General features: G+C 40.2%; 1 protein-coding gene across 5 annotated transcripts in view; it reads left to right on the top strand.

Moving 5' to 3' along the window:
• Window positions 1-2,542: 2,542 nt before the first annotated feature.
• The window catches only part of TANK (TRAF family member associated NFKB activator), a 28,058-nt gene continuing 12,174 nt past the window's right edge, over window positions 2,543-18,426 (top strand). For 2 of the 5 annotated variants that reach the window (XM_063400660.1, XM_063400655.1), the window contains exons 1-5: window positions 2,543-2,684; window positions 3,227-3,363; window positions 7,408-7,554; window positions 10,625-10,733; window positions 11,572-11,684. In XM_063400660.1, the coding sequence (XP_063256730.1) occupies window positions 7,456-7,554; window positions 10,625-10,733; window positions 11,572-11,684 (321 nt within the window). In that variant the 5' untranslated portion in view covers window positions 2,543-2,684; window positions 3,227-3,363; window positions 7,408-7,455. Of the gene's footprint in view, window positions 2,685-3,226; window positions 3,364-5,959; window positions 6,122-7,407; window positions 7,555-10,624; window positions 10,734-11,571; window positions 11,685-18,426 lie in introns of all 5 variants that reach the window. The other 3 variants (XM_063400658.1, XM_063400657.1, XM_063400656.1) reach the window with 3 other exon arrangements.

Here is an 18,426-nt window from a genome sequence, read left to right as displayed (position 1 = left end):
CAATTTGCATTTATAAGCTTAAAGATCCATAAAAAAGAATCGACTGAGACCCCTGATGAACTGCAGCCTTTTGCCAGCGGCTCCAGCAGCAGCCTCTCCTGAAAGCAGTGAGTTCCTCCCCAGACCCCAGTGCAGTGTAACCAATGAGCACAGGGCTAACACATCAGCACAGCCCAAGCAAATTCCTGTTAAAATACCATTTCAGAAGTAATGTGAAACAGCAAGCTGCATATAAATGATGTTAAATAGGCTGTTTGACCCACTGAGCACAAACTTGAATTTTCACTACGAAAAAGGTATCAACTTGCTAATTCCCAATCACCAAGAAGAAACAAACAAAAAACCCGAAACAAAACCCCCTACCAACAACAAAAAACTCCACTCGAAGATTCTAAGCATAAGTAGTCAAAGTAACACTTTCTCTGACTCTGAACACAAAGTGACATAAAATAGTAAAAACAAGAAGCCCTGCACCAACACTCCCAAACCCCAGATAAGTGGTTTGAAACTGTTTTTAAGATCAGTAGATTCCTAAAATCCTAAATAATTTTTAAATACAATGACATACGCTTCTTCTTTCCAGCTATCTTTTGAGGACTACATATAGCAATCCTGCCTCGACAATGACATAAAAGTATGAAATATTGATGTGGGGCAGAAATACAGAAACTTGTTCCTGGAATAGCTGTAGGGAAGGGAATAAAGAGACAGGAGAGGAGAAAGCAGAAAAACAAAGAAAGCAAGATGAGGAAGAAAGGAGAAAAAGTAATTTAGTAATGTACTGTAAAGCAGAAAATGCTCTAAAAGATCAGAGATCAAGTTAGCTACAAAATAGAGATTTTTGTGCTATTTTCATGGCTATTTTTCTTTTCTTCTATTTAATTTATTCAAAGTTTGGAGGTCTCTAAGATTATCAAGATAGGTTAATGTAAAGCTTGTAAAATACACCCTATTGTACTGTAGGAAGAAATGGAAAGAAAGAAGGCACTAAATAATGAAGATAGAAGAAAAATCAGCTTCTCCCATGTTTTAGTGTGAAAGAATATTACTGATAAAGCACTAAAAGATTAACGCATATGATTTGAAAATTCATGGTTATAGATGGTTGTCAGTTTTGAGTTGCTGAGTTTGTGAGACCTTCACAGCAAATTTACATTAAGTACATTCCTAGAATTTAATTAACAATTTTTCTCCTAAAACAACTAACAAGCAATGGTAGTGTTTCAGAGGTCGTACACATGTTATGGCTCTATTTGAATTCAGGTAGCCATAATCTTAGTTAAGGCATGCTTATCATCAGACAACACCCACTTGTAGTTTTCTACACATTATCCCTTTCTAAAGTTAAATTATATAGCATCTATTGATCTGCATTAAGAAATATGGGTTATATTTCAGCTAATATATCCATTATAATTTTAAGTGCTTAACTGCTTGCCAAAACTGACCAAAAAGGTAACATGTAGAATTAAAAGAGAAACAATAGCCTTTTTTGCCCATACCCTATTTTATTAAGACACCATAGAATAAAATTTTAACAATGGACATCTCAAACACTGTCTCTGAAAAAGGAAATTGAATCCCCCTTTCTTAGAAATGCTAAAAGAGCAAACTGCCTCTGAATCTTAATAGTTCATTAGGACCTCACCTGAAGTTACTAAAAATGGCCAAACAGGCAGTATATTTATAGGCTCATTAAGCTATCCGCCTGTAAGTCTCTTTAGCCTTAGTACAGGCCAAAACAGACCAAAAGACTTGCTAAAGTGTTTGCAGGAAAGATAAATTATAATAGAAATAATCTTCAAAAGAGCACAAAGAGCAACATCTGGCGACTTTTTGAATATGTGGCTATGTCTGGGTTCAGTCCTCAGGCTTCCAAGGGCAGGTGGCTGGTGATAGCTGGAACGCAAGTTCTGATCTGTGAGTGGGCAAAGCAAAAAGCTCTGCCCTGGAAGAAACACCACAGCTCGGCTGTTCACTGGGGTTCCGAGACAGCCGAGACTAATTCAAAATCCATAGCGCTTCTCTGCCACTGGCTCTTGTGATGGTATCCTGGGCAAGTATGAAACAAACGCCTCATGTTCTCCCGTCAGCTCCCATCCTCCTACACACCTTCGGGAAAAAAAGTTGTACTTATACATGAGACCTAAAGGGAGAAGGGCTTGTAGCAGTAGCAAAATTAAAACTGTATGTTTCCATTATTCTTACACATAGTATTGGTTGCCTGCATGAAATAAAAGCAGGCGGGGAAATGCCTCAGTAGTAACCTACAAAAGACCATTCGGAGAAATAACCCTGAGCATGAAAAGTATAACATATGTAACTATTGATATGTCACTCAAAGTCATGGAAAGACAGGAATAGGAAAAGGCTGTGGACATCGGGAGCAGCACAGAGGCTGCTTGAGCGGTCTTCTGCAGCCGGGCGGAAGAGGCGCTGCCCGGCAGCCGGAGGCGAGCGGCCAGGCTGCCAGCCGTGAGCGACCCCGGCGGCTCCGCCGGCCGCTCTGCTCTGCCCTGCCCTGCCCTGCCCTGCCCTGCCCTGCCCTGCCCCGACCCGGGCAGCGCCCCGTCACGGGGCGGGGAGAGGCAGGGCAGGAAGTCGGTTCTGGTTCCTGGGTTAAGGCGCCCAGGCAGGAGCGAGCGCCCTGTGCCGGGAGCGGCCGCGGGCTCCGTGAGGCGCTCGTAAGTCGGAGTGGCTTTGGAAACCGCGCGCTCCCCGCGCTGCCGTGAGCGGCGGGGCTCGGCCCGGGGCCGGAGCGCGGAGCGCGGCATCCCGAGCCGGGGCTCCCGGGCCGCGCTTCCGCCCCCCGCTCCCGGGGCTGCCGCTTCCCCCTCGGCGCGGCTCGGGAGCGGGGCCGGGCCCGCGTGGTTTGCGTGCGGAGGCGCTCCGGGAGCGGGGAGTCGGGGGCCGGGATCAGCGGGCTCGCCGGGAGGCGACGGCCCGGGCGGGCGAGCGCAGGAGCAGGAAGAGGCGGCTGCCCCCGCGGGCAGCGGCGGCGCGGCGGGGGGAGCGAAGCCCAGCGCTCCGGAATCACCGTGCCGAGCCCTGCGGCTGCCCTGCTCGAACGCTGGGTGCCCTGAGCGGCTCCCGCTGTGTTAGCCACGCATCTCGCCGTCGGGCAAAGCAGGAATTGTGTCTACTCAGAAAAAAAAAACAAGGGAAAAAACAAAACACAAAAAAGTACAATGAGCTCTCAGTCTCTCACAAATGGTTACCTCAACAGGCTTCCAGTTCCCAAGATGATGGCAGTGTAACTTACAAAATATAGCGATCAAAAAATCTGTTTTGAAAGCAGAAACACGTAGAGAAGTACTTGCGGTTGGATAGCACCTGTGTTCTCATCTCTCATGAAACTGAGAGGTAGGAAAGTGTATTATGAATTAATGTGCATATACACGATTAGCTAAAACCTGTCTTTCAGAATTTAAGGTGGTTTTTGAGGCAATATGAAAACTATATGAAAACTAGTGAGCTGTGAAGCTGAGATTGCAGCAGAAATATGTTGCTAATCTTTGTGTTGGAGTTTTTTAGCATTTGACTAACAAAATGCATATTACTATTTCTTTTTTCCCCTGCCACTTATATCAACAAACTGTTTCTGATTTGAAGCAAGTTTTTTAAGATAATCTGGAGGTTTCATTTGGTGTGTTTACTTAGAACTTTGTCTTACAACATCAGCTATACCCAGTGGTTATCCAGTGTACAAGTCTTTACTCAAATATGAAGCTCCAGTTGTCATTGCCATAGCTCCGGCAGCATAGCACTCACAGGTATTCACACCTGCAGGACAATCTCTGTAACTATCTCTTCCTCTAATTCTGTCCCTGTTAGAATAAATGCAGCATTTTGTAGTTCTGCATCTCTGCTGACTACATATTGCTGTTAATGTCTCTAGGATCTAATGAATATCCAGAATGTAAATTGCTAAAGATCAGGATTGTCAGCTTTGAGCTGAATTATGTTCCAGCTGCCATTTGGATACAGCATAACTAATCATAACTGATTAAAATAGCAGGGATATTTGGGTTGGGGGTTTTTGGTTTGTTGGTTTTTAGGGGTTTTTTTTAGGGCTGTTGGGAGGGAGTTTTTCCTCCTCATTGGATGCAGGGAGAAGGGTAAATGACAAGGAACAGTTGGCAAATTCCCTGATAAATATTGATGCCTATGGAGGAGAAGCAGGAAAATGAGCCAGTTTTTCTAACTGCAAGGAGTTCTGGATATGAGACAGATAACATAAGAAGCAGTTATTTATTCCAGCAGCAGGCAACCCGGGGTGTGACTACAGAGTAGTTTAATCCAATCTAAATCTAGACTGCGGCAGTCCTGCCCACGGCTCGTCGCATGTTCCCACTGCCTCCTTGTGCTGGTAGTAGTGCTCCAGCAGCCTTGCAGTGAGCTAGCTCCAGTTTTAATTTCGAAGATGGTTTTTTTAGGGGGTTTGTTGTTGCTTTTTTGAGGAAGTAGGGAGCTACTTTGGCATACTCAACTGTGTAGCATGGAAGTACTGACAGCAGTGCCAGTAAGCAGCAAAAATGCAGGGCCAGAGATGGGGGAAGGCTGGTCTATCCTTCTCAGTGGCAGTGCAGACTTGTGACAGTGTTACATAACTGTGACTTAATGTTACGACTCAAAGCCACTGCTGCTGTTGAACACGGGAGTTCTGTCTGCCTATTGGGGATTGCTGTCCCTGTGCACGCTTCCTTGTGTTGGCGTGCCATTTGAAATGGTACTGACCTGCATTAAAACGAATGCAGCAAAAATATATGTAGTATTTAGTTGTAAACTGGATTGGTTTGCTGATACAGTTTCCAGCAAGGTTGCTCATGCTGGAAGTAAAGGAAGGGTAAGGTTGAAGAAGAATGTCTAGGGTATGGGGCGAAGATAGGACCAATTCCTCTAGTTACAGTGCCATCTTGAAGTGTCAGTGTCACTACTAATGGCTTTCGTTGACTTTTTCTCGCTGCATGGAGTCTGCAGTTTAGGGAGCTACCAATAAGTAATTTTTCCACGCCAAGTAGAAAATCAGGCAGTGCTACAGTTCTGCCTGTTGGATCAATTACTTTTGATACCATCAGTCCAGATGACAGCAGCACTCTTTGTTAATGTTCCCAGTCACAATGAATGACTAAAAGGCTAGAAATTAGATAGAAGATTTAAATACCACTGTTCAAATGGATGTTTGAGTTTGCATGAATGAAATTAAGACCTTCATTTTCCGTGAACTGTGAGTCACATGGAGCTGAGCCCTATTCTCTCCATTAGAAGCTGAACATAATTTCTTAAATCCCGTTGCGCTCATTTTTTGTAGTTATCTCTTATGTCTAAAGGACATGCCATTTACTAGGTAAGTTGTTAATAGTGGAGGATTTCAGAAGAGTAAAAAATCAATACTGATGCAAACTTCGCAAGCTTTTAAAGATTGTGATAACACACTTTCAGTCACTTTCAGCTGTAACAATGCCCTCTGCAGTTTAGCACCTGTCCCCGAAGGCAGATATAATATCTGATTTTATTCATTGAACTACATAGAACAGTCCTTCATTTGAAAAGGAAAGAAAGCCTAGCCATTCGGTAAAAGGTGTGCCCCAGATATGAGCGTGAATATTCCATTTAGTGAAGGGATAGCGTTTGGGGGAGGAAAAAGGTGGATGAAGTAGTCTGTGTTACTAACAATGCTTTGAAACAGTGTGCACTGTTGGAGATTATAAACTACTGAACCGGTGTTTAGGAAAACAGAACAAGTCAAAACAGACAAAGCCTTTCATGTGAAACAATGTAGGCCTTTTATGCAAAACTTGTAAGCTTGGATTTGAGTAACGTTTATCACATCAAAGGATCCCTAAAAAATTCCAAGTTGTTGAAGAATTCGCTTTGCTGCTATTAAAGTACAGCCATGCCAGAGGTGAGATACAATTGTTTTTCCTGTATGAACATATCAGTAAAATAAAATTTGCAGGACAAAAATATGTGATGTCCATACAGTACTCTGTTGAACCTTCTAGAAAAGTCCGACCACATTTCTGTATTCAAGCTCTACAATAGGGAAGATATTCAAAAGCAAGGAAACATGAACAAAATCTTCAAGCTGCAATCTTCAGAATTTTGAGCAGTGTCCAAGGCAAGTTACCCCCATACTCTTCTTGCTGGGCTTATCCTCATATTTCTTTAGTAGTATTTGTGGTTATGCATAATCCCAGGAGATAGTGAGAGAAGATAGTGGCAGTCCATACTGCTTTAAATACCAGGAGAGATGAAATTGCTAAATTTTTTTTGCTTAATGCTGTTATCTTTTTTACAAGGGGCCATGGGTTGGGGTTGAGACTTCACTAACTTGTTCTCTACTGTACTTGTATAATGCTAAATTTTGATCTTAAAATTAGTATCCTATATTATTGTAGAAGCAAATGACCTGTGTTTGCAAAGTTCTTGAAATTGGAGTTTAATAGTGTTCTAGTCTTATTTGTCAAAGTTCACGAGCTGTAGTTTTGGCAGTTGTAACTGAAATTGTACACAAAGTGTAGGTTCGTTATATTGTGTGAAAAGATCCAAGTCTTGATAATTCATACTGGTTGGTATCACTGATTTTTAGATAAAAGATGTTTTAACTCTACCTTAGGGTAGCTTGTGTTGACATTTTCAAATTTGGCACAGAATAGGATAGGTTTGTGTAATCTAATTGAGTTTTTATCTTTTTATTTCTTAATGCTGATGGGAAAGATGTGTGCTAATATCTTTACAAACAATTCCATGGGTGAGGGTATGAGTGTTAAGATCTTTCAGATGGATCTTAATGTCTTTACAAGCAGCAAGTTTGTTGCAGAGCCCAGGCAGTTTGACTCCTGAAGCAGACAAATGGGTCCTTACAAGCCTGAGTTTCTGAACTTTGGGGTAAAAGGACAGGTTCAAGGGGGATATGTGGAAGGCAGTTCAGGAAGGCTGTGCCTTCCTAGTACCTCAGCCAATGGAGAGGGCAACCTGCGGCCGGGAGTTCAGGATAAAAGGAGGCTGTGCCCTCCGAGACCGCGGGAGAGAAAACCTCACACGCCCCAGTGGACTCTTCCTCCCTTTATTCGAATAAAGTTGCAGGACCCCTCTGTCTCTGGACACTGGCTTTTCATAGTATGGTTTTTTCCACACAATGCCAAAAGCTGAGTGTAGCTTTGGTTATTAATGTTGTCTTTATTTCACAAGCTGATCTTGTTTGTCTTTTGTTTAAACCTATCCCTGGACATAAAATTAAATGTTGAGGTGAACAGAGTTATAGTTCAAGCTATGCTGTTAATGGTCAAACATGCTGCACGTATCAGCTGAATACAACAGTGGTACAAGTCATGCTATATATGATTTTAGTTATATACTGCTCTTTCTTAGTGTTCTATCTTTTTCCTTCTGATTACTTTTCAGGTCTGTTAATTTGACCACCTTTCCAGTGATGAAACAACATTGGGAATTATGGACAAAAACATTGGAGAGCAACTTAACAAAGCTTACGAAGCCTATCGACAAGCATGCATGGATAGGGACCATGCTGTGAAAGAACTACAGCAAAAAGTAGGTGTTGGATTCTGAATTCTCTCTTTGAAGCCATCCTTCTCATGGAGGATGGTACTACATGTACATACCAGTTTCACTTTAGCTATGCACACTTTAGTACATTTGTTAAAGTTGGAAATTTGCGTTATGAAACCGTGCCAGTACTCTGCAAAGTAACTCATTAGGCTTTGAATTTAGTAGGCGGGCTTCTGGTTTTTGACCTTGGATTTTTTTGTATTTTTATTAGTTTTAAAGGTTAAAGGAAAGGGTTGTCTGTTTTGGAGTATTCATGAGGTCTTCTAATGTAAAAACAGCAAAGATAGACATAAAATTTAGCTAACTTGACCAAAGTACTTTTTATAATTTAATTTGCCTTCTTAATTTTTTTTAATATTATTAATATAAATAGCTTAAATTAAACAATTTTTATGACAGATGTACCTGAAAGTTGCCAGAATAAGTATTCCTCTTTTAAAAATAATAACCTGTAAATTTATTCTTTAATGAAGTAACAGAAAGTTTCTGGAGACATTCTGACCAGTAAGAAGCACCTTTGAAGTTTTAGTTAGTATGTAGCAGAAAACATTAGTTCAGTCAAAATTCCTCTAGAACTTCTCAAGTAGGACAGCATATCTCAAAGCTACCAGGTTTTGGCTTTGTCATACTCATTTTATCCTGCATATTCTGCCCAGCAATGGAACCTCTGTTACAGGAAGGCTTGAATGTTTTCATTGCCCCAGGACTCAGTAAAACTGGTAGGCTGGGACTTTGTTCAGGGGCCGATGAACCATATTCTGTGTCAAGTTATGGAGCAGTAGTAGAATCGGAAGCAGGGAAGGATCTAATAGAGAATACTCTGATATTTGGGCCCAATCTTGCCATCTCCCTGCGTGACAAAATAAACTAGCCAAGGCATCACAGAACACATTCCAAGTCAGTCATGTGTGCAATCATCCACTGTGCAGTCTGTCTCTATTCATAGTCTTGCAGCAATGCTGGTGCAAATCTGTAGAGGTTTCTATACATAACAAGCATAAGTAGTGTGATTTTTGTGCTGAAATTGCAACTAATTAACAAAAGGCATGACATTTTAGAATGTTTAGGGATCTTTTAAATTCTGTCTCTTAGGATGAACTATTAACTATTTGAAGGAAAGGCAGTTAAGTTAATACTCCTGAGTCATCTAAAAGTACATGAAAGAATCTTCTGACCGAGAAACAAGGCATCGAGTACAAGATCAGAGCCTTCTAAAGTCTGTGCAAGAAAGCCAGAGAAGTGTGAGATTGTCAGTGCTAAGTGAACTGAATGCTTGCAAGATTGCTCTCTGCATTTTCACTGGCTCAGAAATTAAAAATTTAAAGCCTTTGATAAAGGATTACTACCAGTTTAAATCTTTGTCCTAATCAAACTTTCAGTAGTTGAATTTTATGATTTCAAGAGAAAAAAAGTATTTTTTTCAAGAAGAGTTGATACAAAAATTACTTGGGTTTTATTTGTTCCTTTTTTTCACCAAACTCCTGTTTTTTGAATGACCTTTGTACAGTGCTTTACTCCAGTAAGTTCCTCTGTTCATTGTGTGGCCTCCACACTCTGTTGGATTGTCCACCATGCTGTTGTTAACAGTTTACTACTTAAGTTACCGGTAGGCCACTTGTTTTGCCAGTCTCTAGAGCTGGGAGCCATGTCAAGCACACAGAAGCCAGAGTCATCTCGGCCAGATGGTGTTTGATACAGATGGATGGTTGGTTGTCATGCAGATCTTCTAGTTGGTAACTTGTTGCTGCCATCTGACTCAAGGAATAATTTGTGCACACTGGCTGTCAAAAGCATCTTCTCTTCTGTCTGTTTTAGCTGTCATGTCTGTGCTCTGTACAGAAGTGTTGACAAGACATTGCTGTTGTACATTTTCAATTTGGTTCTCAGTGATTTTTCTGCTTCATGAGGTCTCTTATAGCTGCTGGAGTGTACTGCTCTTTGATCACTTTTTTTTTTTTTTTTTTTTTTAAACACACAACAAAAAATCTTCTCATAGTACAACTACTACCAACTACTACCTGGCCTTTTAAAATCAATTTTGCTTGTAGATTTTTTTTTCCTGCCTGCTTTACAGACAAACACAACGGACAGTAGGAGGGTATAGAATTTAAATGTGGCTAAGATTTGAGAATTAGATATAGCACTATGGATCACCTATGAATAGACGTGAAAAAAATGCTGAGTCTTGTCCCTGATGATGACAGGTGGTGACCTGTTCAGTAAGAGACATATTCCTAATTTCAGAAAAATTTCTGAAAGTTTTCTTGTTGGGATTTCACAAGTTTTCTTGCTTGTTTTTAACACTGCTGTAACTGCAGCATTAGGCATGTGCTAATGAAATAATAGTTTTGAATATTAGCATCTTCCTGCCAGCTGGCCATTCATTCAATTAATGGACTGTCTAGCAAAATTTATAGTTTGATGAAATACAAGCAGTATTATTAGAGGAGTCTGTGTGGCCTGTTTATGGCATAAATTGTAGTATTGGAGACAAAGGATGCTTACCTTTTTTTTGCTTCCTCCCCAGCCCCATTATGTAGGTTAGAGAAACTAGTCCACTACATTCAAAGAAACGTACAAAACTTTTCATAGGCAGTCAAAATGGTTTACAGAGTATATGTTGTATGGAATAAACAATACTGTTTTCCATTAAAAATTTATCTTTTTAAAAGCCTATTTTTATATAATTTGTTAGAAAATATGGGGATAAAATCACATTTTTCTATAGATAAGCTAACTGACAAGCATTCTGAAGAATACTAAGATTTTAATTTAAACCTGATATATTCTACACCTGTAAATGAAGAATCCTAACTTAAAGGTTACCCTTTACAACTTTCATAGCTGAAAGAGTTGTTAAAACTCAGGGGTTATTTCCTATAATACCTTTTCTAATCAGTACAGTCCCCAAAAGATGGACTTGCCAAAGGTTTTTACACAGAGGACCACAACTACAGTTATCCTTAAAAATCAGAGCTGCTTTTTATGTGCCAAACAGGAGACCCCTAGTCAAAACAGAACAAGATTAATGCTAATTAAATTATATTTGCAGACAGAAAACTACATGCAGCAAATACGTGAACAGCAGGAAAAGATAGAGCTTCAAAACAGCATTATTGTAAAACTGAAATCACAGTTGGCTGCTCTGAATGCTAATAGAGGTATGTACTCCAGTTTGCACATTATTGCTTTTTATGCTGTGTTGCACTGATGAATAGTTCTGACTTTGTTACTTCAGTTTTTACAATATACATATTTCAAATGAGTATCATACTTTCCTGTGAATGTGAGAGTTAACACAAATGTGCCGTTTCAAGATCTATTTATAAAATTCAACACTTCTGGGGTCTCTCTTTATCCTCTTCAAGAAATGGTGAGATTTTCTATAGAGGTAGAATCTGCTTACACTGAAGCCAATAAAAGTTATGAAAATATGGGTTCAAATCATTCACTACAATTTTTTTTAATTGTTGCATAATTATTTTTGCACTTACCTGTTAATAAATTTATCTCAGGTTGTTCTAGATGTGAGTGTTACGATTATATGTCTTTTATATTAGAGAATCTTGTGATGCTAATCTTATTGCATAACCAAAACTTTATAAGCAGGTAATTCTCTTTCAAATCAAATAGTCATTGATGGATAATTTTTCACTGTTTGACTGTATTACACAAATAAGAGAAAAGAGTCAAAGTAACCATGTGTTAATCTGCCATGCTCATTAAATATTTATTCACACTAGCCTAACACTCCTGGTTTTCATAAATACTAGCAAAGTGGCTGACTTTTATTTTTAAGAGTACATGTGCATTTCTTTTTTGCTGATTTAGCCTTGCATTGTCTCTAAGCACAGAATTTAGCATCTCTTGCTTGTTTAATTTGAAGGCTCAAAGAACATAAAGAAGTTAATGTAAGTCTAGCCTCTTTTAATTTTGCTTGTACTTGGAAGCCGACTGTGAAAAACGCAGCGACAGTCAGTTGCTTTTTTTTAATTTAAGGCAATGCGCATCCTTACATTCTGATGCATGAAGACATTGAAACATCCAACTTACCTTTCAGCCAGCTCTCTGAAAAACTGAACATAGCAAAGCAAAGAGAAAAACTCCTCAAGGTATGTTACCTGCAGTAAGTTCACTTTTGTGCTGTGATTATACTATGAAAACCTAAGTGAGATTTTTACTGGTGCATTTGACCTGCACATGAAGTGCACGAGTGTTGTGCCACTGCAGCCTGTGTAGGTGAACTAAGCGTTACCTTTGGTCCTTCCCAGTGAAATCTCTGTTTGGCCATCAAGCTCTCTAGAACACTTTTGGTCATAAAGCAGGAACTTAGTTGTTTATTTATTTCTTAACTTGCCAAAACCCAAAAGAGGGCTTTTTCTTTTTTATAAGAGCATTTCACATTGTGAACAGTCTCTGTATTTTTGCAAGAAATGGAGAATCTGCACTCAAAAGTGGTGGAGTGGGAAGTGAACGATCCATTGCTCCGGAGATGCTGATTTGTTTGGGTTTTTAAAATAGCCAGTGTTAAGATGATGTCTCTTCTGCCTCTCCTCACTGAAGTAACATTAAGATTTTCACTACATCCTATTGAGTGTAACAGGAGTAAAGTAATAGCCCAGAATAGCTGAGAAATGCCTTGAATGGATTTTATATCTTGAGAAAAGACAATGACAGAGATGCACATTTTCTTATTGTAAATCATCTCATTGTTGTTTTTGAAAACTGTCCTGTAACATAAAGTCTCCTATTTTTGAATGTGAATCTCCGTAGCTCCACAGCAGAGACTTTGTAAGGGTTGTAAAAGACCCTTGTGAGAAATTAGGCATTAGAATTAAAAATAATCCATTTCAGGATTTATTTCCTAAGCTACAAACAAATTAATTGTGCTAAATTCACAGAAACACATTTTTTATCAGAAATGGAATTCCATTAGGTCCCAAAGGTAATTTCATTGGATTACTGGTGCTTGCTTAGTTATCCTGAAGGAATCTTATATGAGACTAAGCCTTTGCAAACATTTTCAACATACTGTCCACAAATATTTATATACACTCCTTTTCTATTTAAAAGAAAGTCTTCATATAATTTTTCTACACCAGAATCTGTAATTGTAAGATGTAATTTCTTCCTAATCTTTGCACTTATTTCGATTACAACACAACCAAAGAGTTAATTCTTTGATGGAACATCTTTGCATATTTTTGCAGTTTCCTGTCTTGAGCTGGATAAAAATTGTATCTTACGGTTGCACATGAAGATCTGACCAAGTATTCATAGTATTTCAAAAGTATTTCATACTTTTCTTTCTGAATGCTTACTAAAGAACAATAGTTCTAAGCACACTAGTCATATAATGAGTTAGGAGTGAAAGGAAGCTGTGTTATCCTCCCTTCTTATGGGGAAACACTAAAATAATGTGATCTCTAAAGAAGATTATAGGCAATGCATTAGAAGCTGGAATCTTTACCTCTGGAGCTATTTTCCTTATGGAATGTAGGTTATTTTCTTTATCTGTATATTTGTTCTGTGTAGTCAGTAACTGCAGTTACCTCTCAGCAACAGGTATATCATCTGGATTTTTCTTCTTCTATTCCATGAACAGAAATATTTCTGAAATACCTCCATGCAGAACAAACTGTAAGTCTGTCTGCATGGTGGCAAATCTGTCTGCATTTAAACCCAGGCACATTGCTATTCAAATAAGGCCTTTTTAGAGGGGATGTGTAGAGATTTAAACCCATGCAAAGTTGGGTTGACCCAGCCTATTCTAGCTTCCTGTTACTGGGAAAAAGCATGGAGCTGAGGAAAGTAAGTTTGACTGGACAAAGGCTGCCTTCTCCAGAGGCACATGGATACATCTGCACCATCCTTCCAATGCAAGGAGGACCCTGATGTTGGGTATTGTGTTTGGTAAACGTGCACTGATCTGGCAGGAGTGACACAAAAATGTCCGGACAGCACAGCAGAGGCACACACACGTGTACTAGCTCTGGCTGTGTCTTGGCCATGCAGTTCATGGCTACGAGTGAAGATACACAGCAGTGTATCTACACGAGTTATCATCTTCTTGAATTTAAAAAACCCCACAGTAAGCCAGTGGAAGTCATGCTTCAAGGGAAAATTGGACAACTCCATGGAAGAGACATCTGTTGAGAGTTAATAAATAGATTGAAACTATTACTAAGAAGATCTGAGAATTTATTAACAGATATATCATGAGTATCTCCTGTTTTCTTGTACTTTTTTTTCCCCAGATGTCAGATTTTGACATCTCTTACACTCAAAATCCATCATCATGTCACTGACCCATATAGTTTTCTTGTATGTAATTCAATAAAGTATTGGCTTTTTCAGGTATTGAAATTTGGAACTTTGAGTATTCTATTTGAAAGCCTGTATTTTTCTAATCATATTCTATCCACATTCTGCTCTAAACCAAATAAATTATTCCTGCAGCCATTGTCCTCTACAGTGCCCTTGAAATTCAGAGCCTCTCCCATGGCAGAAGGTGCTTGGGTTTATTGATACCTTTTTAAACTGTCATTTGCTAAGTCCTGTGGGATTTTTCAGCGCACTGTATTCTGTCCTGCAAAAGTTAATAGAAATCCTGAATTGATTATAATAGGTGCGTGATTTGAGCTTAAATTTCAGGGGTTTAAAATGAGGGAGGAGCTCTTTTCTTTGTTTTCTAGTAGGTGGCCATACATGCTGTTGCCCAGGTCTGTTGCCTGTGTGTCATAAAACACTTTAGGATTTCTTTTGTTCACATTTGTCTTCACTGAAAGAGGTGAGTGGGCCAGATGGTCTTGGTGGTCAGTACTAAACTATATACAAGATTACCAGAATTTTTCAGCCCTCTGCTTGAGAAGACCATATTGCTGCCTAGTTTTGAGACCATGGCTAAAATTTGTCAAGTAGGAAGAATTGGGATCCAGCTGCTGTCTCAGAGCCAAAGCTGTGCAGCAAACCAAAAACCTTAGAGATGAGACCATGTCAAGCTTCCACTTTTTAGTACAGCCAGACATCAGAATCCTTGTGAACTCAGTAAGACATGAAGCTAAAGTCAGTTCCTGTGGCAGGAAAACATGCTTATGATCCCATTTTGCTGGTTCAAGAATTTCGGTATTAAACACTGTCTGGAATTTGTTCGTCAAGCATGAAAAGGAGGAGGAAATTCTATGTCAGGAATGAATGATGCAAATGTTACAAAATTCTTCATCCTGCAATAAATGTTGAGCTCTTCTTTTTTTGTGCAGGACATAAGCAGAGGAATGGCAGACATATAGTAGCCATCTGTATGTTCTAAATTATGGGGCTAAAATTACTTACATAACTAAGAGCAGCTGCTGCAGCAGTCTTGTGGAGTTCCATGTTCCAGTCCATACCAGCTTCACTTGTGTCAATTTGTTTCCTATCTTTAATGCAAAGAAAGCTGTACTTGATTTTTTTGCTGGCTGATAATATTGTGCATTTAGCTGTTCTTTGATGCTGGTACAATGTGTGCAGTAGGATTAGGCCCTAATATAAGATATAAGAAATTCTGGTATTGATAGCCTTTTCTCCTATTGCTTCATCTGTTTCATCTGTCTCTACCCAATAATATAGAAGAGTTTGTGGGGAAACTGTTAAAAGTCACAGTTAATATTCCTTGAGACCACTTATAGTTCATCAGTTGAATTGTGTCCTTCCTTGAAACTACCTGACCATTTGTTTGTTTCAGGAAGCCACTGAAACCAGCCATTGTAGCACACTTTAGGGAAAAATAAAGGGACCTGCCTTTGCTGCAGTACAGTCTGGGGGCTGACTGGCTCTGGAGCCTCTCTGCTGGAAAGAACTGGGATCTTGTTAGATCTTGAGCATGAGCCAGCAGCGTGTCTTGAGAGAAAAAAAGGGCAAGAGCTCCCTGTGTTGTTCTAACAGGAGCACAGCTAGCACTCCCAGAGAAGTATCTCCCTCTCTTCAGTGTTCTCTGGACTGCATCTAGAACACCACATTGGGCTTGGGGACCTCTAGTACAGGAAAAACTTCGACAAACTACAGTGAGTTCAGCAGAAGCCCCACTGAGGGGCTGGAGTACATATCCCATGAGAAGATGCAGAAACTGCTTCTGTCTAGCCTGGAGAAGAGGTGGCTTCAGGGAAAGCTAATAGCGTTCCTATGCCTACATTCAGTTTATCAGGGAGATGGAGCCAGGCTCTTAATGGTTGTGCATGGCAGGAGAATGAGACAATGGGCAGATGAAACAGGAAAAGTTCAGACTGAACCTAGGGGAAAGACATTTCACCATGAGGACAGCCAGGCATGGGAAGAGGTTGCCCAAAGCGGTTGTGCAGTCTCCATGCTTGAGAAATTCCAGACCAAACTGAGTAACATGATCAGACATTGTAACTGACCATGGCTTGATTAGAAGCTAGAGAAACCTTGAAGTCCCTTCCAATTTCAGTTGTCCTCTGATCCTATAAAGCCTCTGCAGAAGAAAAGATACTGATCTGTTCATAATACATGTGTAACCACTTTGCTGGCAGCTAATACCAGTTTGCTTAAAAGATCCATTGTGTTTCCAAGTACTTAACTGAGCAGGTATGACCTGTGTAACATATTTATAAAGTTTATAAAGCTTATAAAGTTTATCAAGCATTAGCTTTGTAATCTTAAGCCAGTTTATAGGGGTTACCACATCATTGCAAACCACCAGGCACAGTATTGGAAACTCTCAAGATCATCAAGCTATGAAGGGTTGCATTATTGAAAGATCCCAAAAGGTGTAATTGTTTTTCCAGTGTTTTTCCTGGAATCCTGATGGTGCACAGGAATGATGATTTCCATCAGTATGTACTGATATGTCTTCACTGTAACATGTTGCATGGCTCTTCTCATGTGTCTTTTTTCCCTGCTTGCTTAAATCTTGTCCTCACTTCCTGCAGATGTAGGAGAAATGGTGGAGAACTACTGGCCCTTAATGCAGTGCCCCCAGTTATCTGAAGGCCTTTGAAAGCCCACATGTGAATTGGAGCTGTAATAGTCTCAAAGAGATAAATTATGCTGTATCACAGGCTCAGTGAGGACATTTTACTGTCCTTAAGATACAATTGTTCCTCAAGGGCAAGTGTTATCTTTGATGAAAGCTTTTTCCTAGGTGTTTGGAATTCCATCAAATAATGATGAAGGAAAACACAGAAAAAACTGTATCCCCTTACCTTATTTAAATGGGAAATTGAATTTGACCTGTCAGAAATGCAAAGCATAGAAGAGATAGGATTAAGGAGTTTTGCTGGGATTAAAACATGCCATTTTTAGACAATGTTTTGAAATCGCTGAGCAGAAGAGGCTTAATCTGGATACTTAAAATACCACACAAGTCTGGAGTTACATTGAAGCTCTTACTGTAGATTTGCTATTCAAACTTGCAATTGAGACTATAAACCAATGGCTTCAAAGCTATTTTTTCTGCAGGTTCTTCTTTTTTATCCAGCTTGTATAACTTTTGAGGCTAAACAGTTGTGTCAGCTGCATGTACACACATGCTTAGCCAGCTGGTGTCTTGGTAAAGCAGCTCTGGACCTATCCCTGCATGGCTGTCTTTGTCTAGTAGGGTAGCCCCTACCTACCTAATCTCCAAATGCACAATCTCAGCCTATGTAAGTTCCATTTGAAAATAAAACAAAAGGTCTTGGAAAAGCACTTAGTTGCTTCTTTCCTCTTCATCTTACCCTACCTGTCTACAGACTAGTTAACTGCATTTCACTTACATTCTTCTTTAAAAGTTAACCCTTTGGGCTTACTTCTCTTGCAGAGACAATCATGGGGCTTGGGGACAGTTTTTGTGACACTTGATACAGTTCTCTAGATTTCATAAACTAACAACTATAAGGTTTTCATAGCAGCAGTTTTTAACTGTAGGTTGATTCTTGAAAATTTTTGCAACTACTGTGTTTTAAAAATATTAAAAATTGTTTGTTATTTTCTTCTTTATTCCACAAAAATCCCACATAGTTAAAAGTTCCATGAATTACTAGATGGATCATCTAGCAGCCAGGGCTTTTTTGTTCCACAGCTCTTTATAGGACTGAACTATTTGCAATACAATCCTGGTTATACATAGAGATTGGAGGATGAGAGGCTGGAGAGCAGCCCTGCAGAAAGATGTCTGCAGTTTGGGCTGATGGCAAGTTGATAGGAGTTAACAGTGTGCCTTGGCAGCCAGAAGGGCCAGCTGTGTCCTGGGGACATCAGGCACAGCATCGCCAGCCGGGCGATGTCCCGCTCTGCAGTGGTGTAGCCCCACCTCGAGCACTGTGTGCAGTTTTGGGAGCCACAAAAAGGACATCACACCATTACAGCATGTCCAGGGACGGTGACCAAGATGGTGAAAAGTTTTGGGGGCGCGAATTAGGAGGAGCAGCTGAGGTCACTTGTTTGTTGAGCCTGGAAAAGAGGAGGCGCAGGGGTGAGCTCATCGCAGTTGACAGCTCCCTCAAGGGCGGCAGTGGATGGGAGGAGCTGCTCTCCTCTCTGGTGAGCAGTGACAGGAGACAGTGGAATGAAATCACAGCAGGGAAGTTCAGGCTGGACATTAGGAAAGGGTCCTTCCCTGAGAGGGTGTGGGTCACTGGAACAGGCGCTCCAGGGAAGCTGTCATGGCACCAAGCCTCTCAGAATTCCCAGAGTGTCTGGACAATGCTCTTAGTTCTGTGGTTTAGGTTTAGGTAGTTCTGCCAAGAGCAGGGAGTTGGACTTGACCTGTATGAGTCCCTTCCAACTGGAGATATTCTAGGATTGTGTGATTATGTTCTTGGGTTTGCTCAGTTTGCAGAATTATCACCGTATTCAAAATGGTGTAAGATTGAAATT

Source organism: Prinia subflava, chromosome 6 (genome assembly GCF_021018805.1).
Source record: "Prinia subflava isolate CZ2003 ecotype Zambia chromosome 6, Cam_Psub_1.2, whole genome shotgun sequence".
Lineage (NCBI taxonomy): Eukaryota > Metazoa > Chordata > Aves > Passeriformes > Cisticolidae > Prinia > Prinia subflava.
Note: the sequence above shows the minus strand (reverse complement) of the source record. Positions and strands in the feature narration are given on the sequence as shown.